The 11970-nt window shown below is 35.6% G+C and overlaps 1 protein-coding gene across 2 annotated transcripts; it reads left to right on the forward strand.

Moving 5' to 3' along the window:
- The first annotated feature begins 3514 nt into the window (after positions 1-3514).
- On the forward strand, positions 3515-8337 carry LOC107719795 (reticulocalbin-1-like). Of its 2 annotated transcripts, XM_016527312.1 has the most exons (7): positions 3515-3569; positions 3620-3880; positions 5756-5949; positions 6049-6227; positions 6375-6435; positions 6607-6806; positions 8043-8337. In XM_016527312.1, the coding sequence occupies exons 2-7, from the start codon at positions 3660-3662 to the stop codon at positions 8148-8150; spliced, it is 963 nt and encodes a 320-aa protein (XP_016382798.1). In that variant the 5' UTR covers positions 3515-3569; positions 3620-3659; the 3' UTR covers positions 8151-8337. The 2 variants fall into 2 exon arrangements, with proteins under 2 accessions (XP_016382798.1, XP_016382797.1); XM_016527311.1 differs by having other exon boundaries at positions 3515-3880.
- Positions 8338-11970: the final 3633 nt, after the last annotated feature.

Consider the following 11970-nt stretch of genomic DNA (forward strand, 5'->3'; position numbering starts at 1 on the left):
TCTGGGCCTGGCTGAAGCACTGGATAACTGGCCAAGGGATTGCAGTAGTTAAAAGAAAGATTACCCATCGGCCCCTTTTGCTGACTGTGACCTTTGCAGTGGCAGAACTACAGGCTCTGCAGACCCTTATTAATGAGCACTAATCAGCTATTAATCATCTGACATTCCTGGAACATTCCGGGGGCCGTGGGGGTGTGTTGAGGGGGGCAAATTGTGAATTGTGCCAATTTGAAGAAGCCACTAACATTAAGTACTAAACTGTTTGTGCTACAGACATTAATTTTATGCCTCAAATTAGAGATCTTATTTGGGATGTGGGTGGTTTTTTAAACTCCTTAGTATTGTAGCAACGACTAATGCAGAGTTATGTACTTGTTTCATAAAATGTACACACTGTGTAATTCATTTGTGTCTGTATACTGTAAATATGATCAGTTTGATCAAGTCATGGCAAAATGTTTTTCCATCATCTCATGAAATTCATTTAACTAATATTCATTTATAACCTTGAACAGTTGTTTCCAGCTAAAATACAGGTCCTCTATCCATAATATTGCTTTTTTCAGTGAAAAAGTCGTCTCGGCTTGATCGTTAAGCATAAACAGGCCAAAACCATTCTAAACAAATATGGTGGATTTTGATGCGAGAGGACAACAGGAGAGGATCTTTTCACTGGAGGAAGCATTATTATGGACACGTATTAAGCCGTTTCTCCAATCTCCAATCAAATTTCTCCAAATCTGTTCCGATGAAGAAACAAACTCATCTACATCTCAGATGGTCTGAGGGCAAGTACATTTTCATTTCTGGATGAACTATCTCTTTAAGTGTTTAAGTTGGTTTTAGTGTACCCAGATCACACAGTTTGAATGAGAATATGTCTGTTTCTTTTCGCAGGACCATAAAGCATTTGAGTTCTCCTGAGGCGCTCCAGTTGGCTGACTATGAAGAGATGTGTCTGCGTTTCAGCCCAAGCTTGATGGTTATAATCATCACATCACTCACTCCACACAAAAGCACATCTTGCTTGCTTTTGTTTCCTCTCAATCATTTTTGCATCTTATGTCACTTCCAGATTTCAGATCACAGGAAGCATTTGGTGTCACCCCCTGATTATCTTGTCCTTGTTCAACCTTCCCTTCTGAGACCGTTTTGATAGATACTGAATAACAGATATTATTGCTTTAAAGGCTTGGATGATGAAGGAGATTATGAGTGTGTGTGATATTTGAACGCAACAAACACATGCCGCTCTCACACAGAGTTATTTACCTCAGGATTCCCTCTGCTTTTGTCTAGGACTTTTCAATGACTTTTCCATTCATTCAAGGGACAAGATAAAGATTCAAAATATTATTGAAAAAATATAAAATGTATTAAAGCTGAACATAACTCAAAAAATATATTAATATAAAAATAATTTATAGAACAATTGTATGTATTTATTTGATAATATATAAATAAAAATAATAAATCAATAAAACGAGGACGTTTTTTTTTATTTACCATTTTTTACGGGCCTTATTTTACAGATTTTTTCTGGTTTCAATTACGAAATTTATTTATAGAAATGTCAATTACCAGAACATTTTCTTCGTTGGACTGGCCTGGAAGTTTATCATCAGTGTTACAAATCATGCTCAGTTGTCTAATTTCTCTAATGAATCATCAGGACAATGCCATATTATCGAATGCAAGACACATGTTTATGAAAGCTATTCTAATTAATGGAACATTAGTGCTGTAAGCCAAACTATGGAATTAACACTTCCTCTGATATGATTAATACAGCCTTTTCTTCTGGCCTTCCCAGCTCATCCGAATAACCACCGGATTCTTGCCGTCAATATATTTCCAGTTGATTAATGGCATAAAACTGGGAATGTAATGCTAGATTAAGAGCCATGAGATAGATTGCACATAAAACAAGTTTTAAAATCTTTCAATGTTCATGCTCAAAGGATCATTTGTCTTTATAACATGGTGCTATAAACACTATTTTCCTCACTGATGCCCTCCATTTGCAAAAGGCTTTTTAATGCAGGCACAGTGAGTGAACACATGTACATGAAAGGTCTACAGATCAATGGTTAAGAGACAGAAAGCAATTTTTCCTTGTTCTTTATGTTAAGCATGGCAGCACGACAATTATTTGCCCAAGTAGGCCTACTGAAGAAAGGTTATTATGTGGAATCAGTTTAGTCAATCATCAAGAAAGTGTCTTTATCATTTATAGTTTTACATTTTCATTTTCTGTTTTAATTGTTAGTGTTAAAGGTGAAAGTGTATCTTTCTATATATCATCCAATAGCTTTCTGCCGGCCTCCACTATAAAAATAAATCAATTAAATGAAATGCAAACATCTGTGATGTTGCCAGTGTAGCTTTAGGCAAATCTTGTCAAAATGTCCATATGAATTTAGTCACAAATTAATAAATATTTCCATATGTTTTAAATTTGCATAGGCTCATGTAATGTACTGTGGGAATAACTTGCTGCCAGTGTCATCTCCAATTCCCCTCTACAAACAGGCCAACATGATTTTTGTCATTCATTATTTGCATAATATGCTAACACATGCAATCTTTCCAGCACAAACTGAGAGCCACAGCTCTGTTATGAAACTAGCCTAAAGCCAGTGGCCTTTTATTTGAGTAATAAATTGTTAATGTATTTAAATGATATTTGCTCTGCCAATTTGGTGATATTAATGAAACATAGCTGTAGCCTATCTGACAGTCTTTTAATACTTTATGATGCCTAACTTCATAGCATATACTTCATGTGCATGATCTTTTTACGGTTATTTGACATTATGTTTTAGGAAATAAATTTTACAGCTGCACTGGAGTATGTAATAAATCTAGTTAATAACGACTGTTTAATGCAAATATCTGTTTACATACGTTCAACTTTATGCTGGAAATGAACTTAACACTATACAATTTTTTTTTAGCTATTGACAAAATTGTAATACTATAATTGTACGTTCTCCTGGCTTCTATGGCATTCCTACAACAAAAAGTAGGCGCTTCTGCGTGTCGTCTTGCAACGTGGCGTATAAATATCTATGGCGTCCACGCCCATCTCGAGTTAAAGACAACCGATTGGCCAATAGCAGAGCTTCTAACATTCCGCGTTCATGCTAGCCGCATTATGATTGGCTGTCTGTTGACACGCACCCATTCGGGGTTTGGTTGTAGCCTTCAGTGATCCGCCGGGTATGTTTGAATCGAAAATGAAAAGATAAGTTCAAAGATGTATGTGAAGGTAAAATGATAAGTACACAATTTAGTTTTGAAGATGTAGAGGATGTGAATAATAAAATAAATATGATTCTTTATTTTTTTTTATTTTTTTTATTAGTAGTATATAATATATTCGTTCATCGAGGCCTCACACTCCATCCCAGTAGGTGGCGGAAATGCACCTTAAGCTGGTTTGCCAACCGCCATTAAACACAAAAGAAGAAGAAGAAAATGAAAAGAACTGACTTGTGTCCCGATGAGTTGCGTTGTTTCGTTCTGAGTCGATAACTATTGAAACGCGTCTCCCTGGCAACCGCAGCTTCTGCGATTTTCCCAGTGCTCGTTTAGAGCGTTTAACTTTGTGCCAGTTTTGAACTCTCTCTCTTTGCGTTGGATCGCGTCCTTTAGGCATGGATGTCTCGACGTATTTATGGTTTTTGTCGCTTTGCACGTGTTTGGTGCACGGAAAACCCACTCTCAGGAAAGAAAGAGTTCATCACGAGCCTGAATTGAGCAGACAACCCCACGAAGATAACCAGAGCTATCAGTACGACCACGAGGCCTTTCTGGGCAAAGAGGAGGCCACCACATTTGATCAGCTCACCCCAGAGGAAAGCAAAGCCAGATTAGGGTAAGATTGGGGGTTTTGTTCAAAAGACCTCCTTTAGCATGTCTTTATGTATGAGGATCAATGACAGATAAGACTGTTCAAGATGACAAAAAGGAGAAATAGTTTGATAATCTAGTTTAAAACGTGTTAAATTCTTAGGAATTAAATAATTGTATTCATATTTGTTCATACATTCGTAAAAAGAATTTACACCCTTACACATGCGTGCATATGTATGTATGTATGTATGTATGTGTGTGTGTGTATATATATAAAAGGAGAAATAGTTTGATAATCTAGTTTAAAACGTGTTAAATTCTTAGGAATTAAATAATTGTATTCATATTTGTTCATACATTCGTAAAAACAATTTACACCCTTACACATGCGTGCATATGTATGTATGTATGTATGTATGTATGTGTGTGTGTGTATATATATATATATACACATATAATATAATAAAATATATATGACCTCCAAGAGAGTCTATTTTATGGTTTTCCTGTCACGTGACAAAATTCCTCCTGCATGGTGGTTGCCACACTCTCATGTTAACAGAACCTTGTTCTCTTCCCACAGAGCTCCCTCTCCAGTCCTGTGAGTGGGAGGGCTCTCTTAACATCACAACGTGGCATCAGAGATCAAAATAATGTGCTGCTGACAGTCTTCTAGTCCAGTGTTTCTCAACCAGGGGTACGTGGACCTCTAGTGGTCCTTGACGTAAGGCCAGGGGGTCCGTATAAAGTATGAATTTTTGTATACATTTTGTATATTTTGACATGACATGTTCCCATGAAAGAAAAATCCAATATAGCTGATGATATGGCCAAATACTGGACAAGTCAGCTAACTTGAATTATACTTTACTGCATTTGGTCCTCACAAAGACACAAATGATACGAGACAATTTTGTTCTGGGGGTCCTTGAGGATGGTTCTGAATTTGACAGTCTTCTAGTCCAGTGTTTCTCAACCAGGGGTACGTGGACCCCTAGTGGTCCTTGACATAAGGCCAGGGGGTCCGTATAAAGTATGAATTTTTGTATACATTTTGTATATTTTGACATGACATGTTCCCATGAAAGAAAAATCCAATATAGCTGATGATATGGCCAAATACTGGACAAGTCAGCTAACTTGAATTATACTTTACTGCATTTGGTCCTCACAAAGACACAAATGATACGAGACAATTTTGTTCTGGGGGTCCTTGAGGATGGTTCTGAAATGGACTGGGGTCCGGTACGCCAAAAGGTTGAGATTCACTGTTCTAGTCACTTGGAGTCTAGTTTCTGTCAAGAATATTTCTGGGTCGTATTTCAATCGAAAATAAGCGTAAAGAAATGAGAAATTGAAGAAATAAGGAAAAAATGAAATGCAAATATAGATAAATAATTTGAGATATTTTTAATATAAAAACGGCATATTTATAACGTTTTAATATGTTATATATAATATATGCATTTTATTTGAGATCTTATCAAGGTAATATTGCAACAATGAGAGTCACCACTGAGTAATAAACACCACTGGATAATGCAAATTATAAAAAAATAATAAAATAAAAACATCCATAGCAAATATCTGTTTAAATATGTTCACCTTTATGCTGGAAATTAACCGGTCACTAATAATAATACTATAACATTTTAGATTATAGTATTATACACACACACACATGCATACACATTTCTTGTTTTTCTTTTTTTTTCCTTCGATTTTTGGGGTGCTGTATCTCTATTTTCATACGAATTGGATCGATCCACCATGTTTGAGGTGAAAAGCTAGAAATGTGTCTGAGAAAACTCAACCTCAGTGTCCATTCTAATATTTATTCTCTGTAAGTTTCTACTTTATTCACTCTATTCTTTCTTTGCACTTCTAAATTCCTTAGGAAAATAGTTGATCGTATTGACAGCAATGTTGATGGTTATATCACCACTGATGAACTCAAGGCCTGGATCAAGAGAGTACAGAAGCGTTACGTCTATGAGAACGTCGCAAAGGTCTGGTCTGACTATGACCTGAACAAAGACAACAAGATCTCATGGGATGAATTTAAGCAAGCAACGTACGGTTACTACCTTGGTGAGTCACTCGTTTCTGAAACTATCGAAAGTTTTAATATTGATGAAGTGTTTTCATGATAGCCGCCTACATGAGATTCAACATCTACTCTTCTCCCAGCCAATCCAGAAGAGTTTGAGGATGCAACAGATCAGTTCAACTTCAAGAAGATGCTTCCGCGAGATGAACGTAGGTTTAAGGCTGCAGATCTCAATGGCGATTTAGCTGCAGAGCGAGAGGAGTTCACTGCTTTCCTCCACCCAGAGGAGTTTGAGCAGATGCAGGAAATTGTGGTTCTTGTGAGTGTCGGTTGGATTATGGGGTTTGAATTTTAGACAGCGGTACTTACTGTCACTTTAATTATGCAGACTGTTGAAAATCACCATCATGCTATTTTTTCATAAAGTAACTGATTCATCTCATTCCCATTTTCTTTATTCTACCAGGAAACTCTGGAGGACATTGACAAGAATGGGGATGGTCATGTAGATGAGGACGAATACATTGGTAGGTTTATCTGTATTTTCGTCTGACAGACAGAGAATGTATTACAGATCACTTTTTTTGTGAGGTTTAGACACTGAAACTCTTGACAAAATCGACGTTTTTGGGGTGAACTATCCTTTTAATGTTCTGTATCCAAGGGAAAACATTTTTAGACCTTTTGCTATTTTCCAGCGGACATGTTTGCTCATGAAGATGGCGGCCCAGAGCCAGACTGGGTTAGAACCGAGAGAGACCAGTTTTCAGATTTCCGAGATCTGAATAAAGATGGGAAGATGGACTTAGAAGAGATTCGTCACTGGATCCTGCCGCAGGACTATGACCACGCGCAGGCAGAGGCTCGGCATCTGGTGTACGAGTCGGACACGGACAAGGTGAGAACCTACTGTCATGCTGTCCAGGAATATCTCCAGAATTTTAGTATTGATGGTATAATACATTAATGGTAATTTAAACAATTAAATGCATACTAAAAATTAACTAGGAGAAAAATACAATAAGAATGAATGTATTTAAATATATTAATTTATTTGATACACACTACCAAAATTTGTAATCAGAGAAATGTATTTATGTATTTTTAAAGAAATTCATATTTTTAATCAGCAGTGACATTATTTTGATCAAAAGTTACAGTAAAGACATTTAGACTGTTATAAAAGCAATATGTCAAATAAATGCTGTTTTGTCTGTTCATCAAAGAATCCTGAAAAATCGCAGTTTCCACAAAAATATTAAGCAGCACAACTTTTTTAACATAGATTTTTGAACATTCTTTAGCACAAAATCAGCATATTAGACTGATTTCTGAAGGATCATGTGACACTGAAGACTGGAGTAATGATGCTGAAAATTCAGCTTTACATCACAGGAATAAATTACATTTCAAAATATATTATAACAGAAAACCGTTATTTTAAATTGTTATAATATTTCACAGTTTTAATCTTTTTACTGTATTTTTCAAAAAATAAGTGCAGCCTTGGTGAGCATATAAGACTTCTTTCAAAACATTAAAAAACCCCACTCTAAACTTTTGAATGGTATTGTATTTATATAAAAAAAAAGTTAATTGATCAGTAATTTTAAGGACAATTAGTTTGCATAATTTCTGTAATTTAATGTTGCAGGACATATGTGATATTAGATATTAGATTTAGTTATTAAACATAATAGCATTGTGTACATTGTGCATACAGCTACAGTGTTTTAAAATAATTGTAGCCTTGTATATTTCCAATTATTTAAAGGTAATTTCCACATTTTGGTGGTTGTGTGTGTGTCTGTTGCTCGTGTGAATAATTAATGTGCTACCTTTAGTAGAAAAGCTAATTTTACTAGTAATTTTATGACACGAGTTTAACATGTTTTGTGTGAACACACAGAATAAAAAATGTTTATCATCAGTACCAGAGCTGCCAGTTTCTTTTGGACTTAGCAGCTTTGTCATGAGTTCAATAAAGGACTAGAGGACTAAAAATATTGCAAACACTCATTACATTTACATCTATTCATTTAGCAGACACTTTTATCCCAAGTGTCTTACAAATGAGGAATATAACCAGCAAAACACATTTGTCATGTGGGTGGAATGTTACATTTTTTTTTAGGACCAGATGCTGACCAAAGAAGAGATTCTTGAGAACTGGAACATGTTTGTAGGCAGCCAGGCCACCAACTATGGCGAAGACCTTACTAGGAACCATGATGAGCTATGAACCCGAGCAAAGGGTGTGGAACTCTACTTGAGGACGCAGGTACTGAACTGAGAAGTGAACCTCCGTGGCATCCGTTCCATCAGAAGCCATGCCAGTGACTGACGAACTGACTGATGTACTGCAGCTCTACCTCACAGACTGGACATAGAGGAATCACTGACTGATGGCTGTAGTCCCTAATAGACACTTAGGATTTTCTCTTTCACTCTGTGTTCTTTTTGTGGGTGGTCAAGGAACTCTTCTGTCCTGGTTGAATGAGCTGCTACAGATTTCTTCAGCTGAAGCTGAACCTTTTTGGGGTTTTTTTTCTAAAGCAATCATAGGACGAAGCCTGTGCCTATTTTTGTCTGGTGTCAATATTGGAACAAACATTCTATTTATTTAGAATTTGAATTGAATTTCATGCTTTGATAATACAACACTTTTACTACAGAAAGCACTACAAGTCAGTGTTGATATACAGTTATGCATAAAGTACACTAGACATGCAATTATGTTGTAGATTATCACAATGTTCCCATTGCTGACCGAATGTCCATGTCTTATATGTTTTTGACAAACTTTACATGTTCTAAACACAGCTGCCTCTGATGCATTATTTTTGTCTTACATTTGTGCGTTGTCTGTTTTTTGCTCATGTCTGGTAAAATTAGACAGTATTTATAACTCCGTCTTCTTTTATGAGATTAGATTTGATGACACATAGTGTATGAAGTGTGTTTGTGTATACACTATTGTTCAAAAGTTTGGGGTCAAGAAATGAATGCTTTTATTTGGCAAGGATGCATTAAATTGTCCCAAGTCACAATAAAGACATTAAATGCAAAATATAAAACTTTTTCACAATTTTTCTGTTTCACAATATGACTGATTTTGCTGTATTTTTGATCAAATAAATGTAGCCTTGGTGTTAGCATCAGAGACTTTAAAACATCTTACTGACCCCGAACAATTGAGCAGTAGTGTATGTATACTGAGATTTATTTGAGAGTGACATAAGAACAAAAAGTTATGTTTTACACACCTGTCGTTGCCATTTTAATGACCTGTTTTAACACTTTATATCAGGGCTATTCAGTTAGCTTCATTTGAGGGCTGGATTATCGAACTGAAAATTTAAAGGGGCTGGGGGGCCATCCCGATCTCTTTCTGGGGGGCCTATAAAATTTGCAATTAAATTGAAATGCATATTCAACAGTAAAATGAACTAATATTACCAACACCAACATCTATAAAAGGTTAACATTAGTGCTGTCTGTCGATTAAAAAAAAAGCGAATTAATCGCACATTTTTCTGTAATTAATCGTGATTAATCGCATATTAATATATTTATATTGTCATAATTTCACACTGAACCTCCAAATTAATGTAGAAACAACATAAAGATGGTATATATTTTAAATATGTTTTTAAAGGGCATCTTTTTACTCGGTAACCTATTATTATTGAAGGCCAGTATCATTGATACTGCTACTGATGTCTCTATTAAATGCATTTTCCCCTCAATTTTAGCTATTAATTATAGCCATTCAACATTACAGTATAATTGAAAGCCATTATTTTTAACATTTAATAGGCTCTGAAAAATATAACAACTATTAATTTAAGTGAACTTAAGACAATCTTCACAAACTAAAAATTGTATATGCATAAACTATATAGATGAATCTTTATTCAAGCTACAAAAGTTAATAAGCGACTACTAGAGCAGTCGAGTGATTTCTGTTTTTCTTTTGTTCTTTGATTTCCATCAATGACAAGACTGCAGCAGGTTTCTCTTTAAAAGCAGCGCTGTCTCTTTAAATCCTGACGCACATGATGTGGTCTGAGACACATCCGGTTTTCTCCCAACTCTCGGTCATTTAGGACTTTATAACTCATTTAAGACCGTGGTCACTCGCCAAAACCGCACATTTTTACATAATTGTGTGCGTGTTTTTGTCCGTTGAAGCGCTACTGGCGTGCTGTCTGAAGCCGCATGCGTACAGTTCAGTGTCTGCGCTATTTCTCTCCAAAGTTATGACCGATAACACTGTCTTTATACTCGTTTAAACTAGAGTTGTGGATGTCTCATCACCCCCCGACCCCCCCCACCCCCGAAAAAAAATCACAAAAAGAAATCAGTCCTAAATTGCTGTAAAATAACTTTTTTAATTCATACCAAGTCAGAGTGATTTGACATTTGAAATCAGTATTTCAGCATTTTTGTAACTATTTGGTCTACTTTTTCACATTTACTAGCTGGGTTTGCATTATGTCATGCAAAAGAGAGAAGTGAATTCAACGTGGCATCTAATACTTCAGGCAAAACTGCAGCTCCATCTGTTTACCTCCAGTGATGTGACTCTAGTGGATTCTTATTGGAGATACTGTAATATCGGATGTCCTAGTGCATATCTGCAGCCCAACTGTATCCAGTAAGATGCCCAGCAGAAGGCAATCACATAAGTTCATGAAGACACAACATTTGTCAAAGCTAGTAAGCCTATTAATGTAAGGATTTCTGGGCCTTCTGGCCCACTGCCTAAAGGTTGAGTAGATACAGTTTACAATTACAATTTCTTCCCCCTCTTCCAGCATATTTTGTATGTGTCTCAGGTTTTGAGCCTTGAGCAGAAATTACCTCTGTTTTCACGTGTTTTTCTCCTCTTCAGTAGGCCAGAGTTTACATAAATGTGTATTTGGCCTGAAGATAGTTGGTAGTCAAAAGACTTTTGTCTTAAAGGCTTGCTTGCACTGGCATACAAGATACAAGGAAATATGTTTACATGTTTCTGTCATTGAATGAAGTCTTTTCCTCCCTCTAGTGGTTGATTCATAAAGAAATGAGCCTATATTAAGTTGTGCAATTTCTCAGAAATAATTAATAATCTTTTAGAAAGAAAATGGGAAGCTATCTATGGAAGCCTGTTTCCGCCACTGAATAAAAAATTTAAAAAAGGTAATTACGACTTTTTATCTCGCAATTCTGACTTTTTATTTCTGTGAGTTATAAAGTCAGTATTGCGTGATATAAACGCGCAATTGCGAGAAAAAAAACTCAGAATTGTGAGATTTTTTTTTGAGTTATTTTATTTTTAAAGAAAATAACTAAAAAAAACATACTTAAATCTAAAAATATTAAATCTGTAAATGTACATTATTTTCCCCCTTTATAAATCATTTTTTAAATTCCATTTCCGTTATTTGCTTTCTATGTATGCACTTTGCTGTGCAAATTAATTGAATTATTTTTAAAATTAATATTCAAATGATGTCTGCATTTCCACCATCAGTTCTCCAGTAGATGTGACTGTACAACAAACATCTGTGTCTGTGTTTATAAATGAGGTTCAGTTTATGGGTTCGTCCCAGTACATAACCCAGATTCCTTTAGGACTTTACAGCAAATATGTTCAGCCTTGGGGATCCTTATTTCTATTGTGTCTTTCTGTTTCCTTTCCCTCAGAGACCTAAAGGCGGTGGAATCAGTTCCTCCCGGAAGACCTTGCATCTTCTGATCCAAACTCTCAAATGATGTTAACAAATGTAAACATGTTTTAATGCCATGCATATATTCTGAAGGAATACTTTACCTGAATGTGGATGGGGACTGGGGCTATTATATCCAAAAATGATCAAGAAAGATGCATTGCACCTGAATTTAATCTGGTAGATAATAATTAGTCAAAAGATAAAGCCATTAAATTTTTTTTTTTTTAAAAACCTTTTTGTTACTTGAAATAAATGTTAACTGAAATAATGAATAAATAAATACACATACACACTCATATTATGTGTGTGTGTGTGAGAGTGTGTGTGTGTGTGTGTGTGAGTGAG

Source organism: Sinocyclocheilus rhinocerous, unplaced genomic scaffold, assembly GCF_001515625.1.
Source record: "Sinocyclocheilus rhinocerous isolate Xijiao unplaced genomic scaffold, SAMN03320098_v1.1 scaffold60, whole genome shotgun sequence".
Lineage (NCBI taxonomy): Eukaryota > Metazoa > Chordata > Actinopteri > Cypriniformes > Cyprinidae > Sinocyclocheilus > Sinocyclocheilus rhinocerous.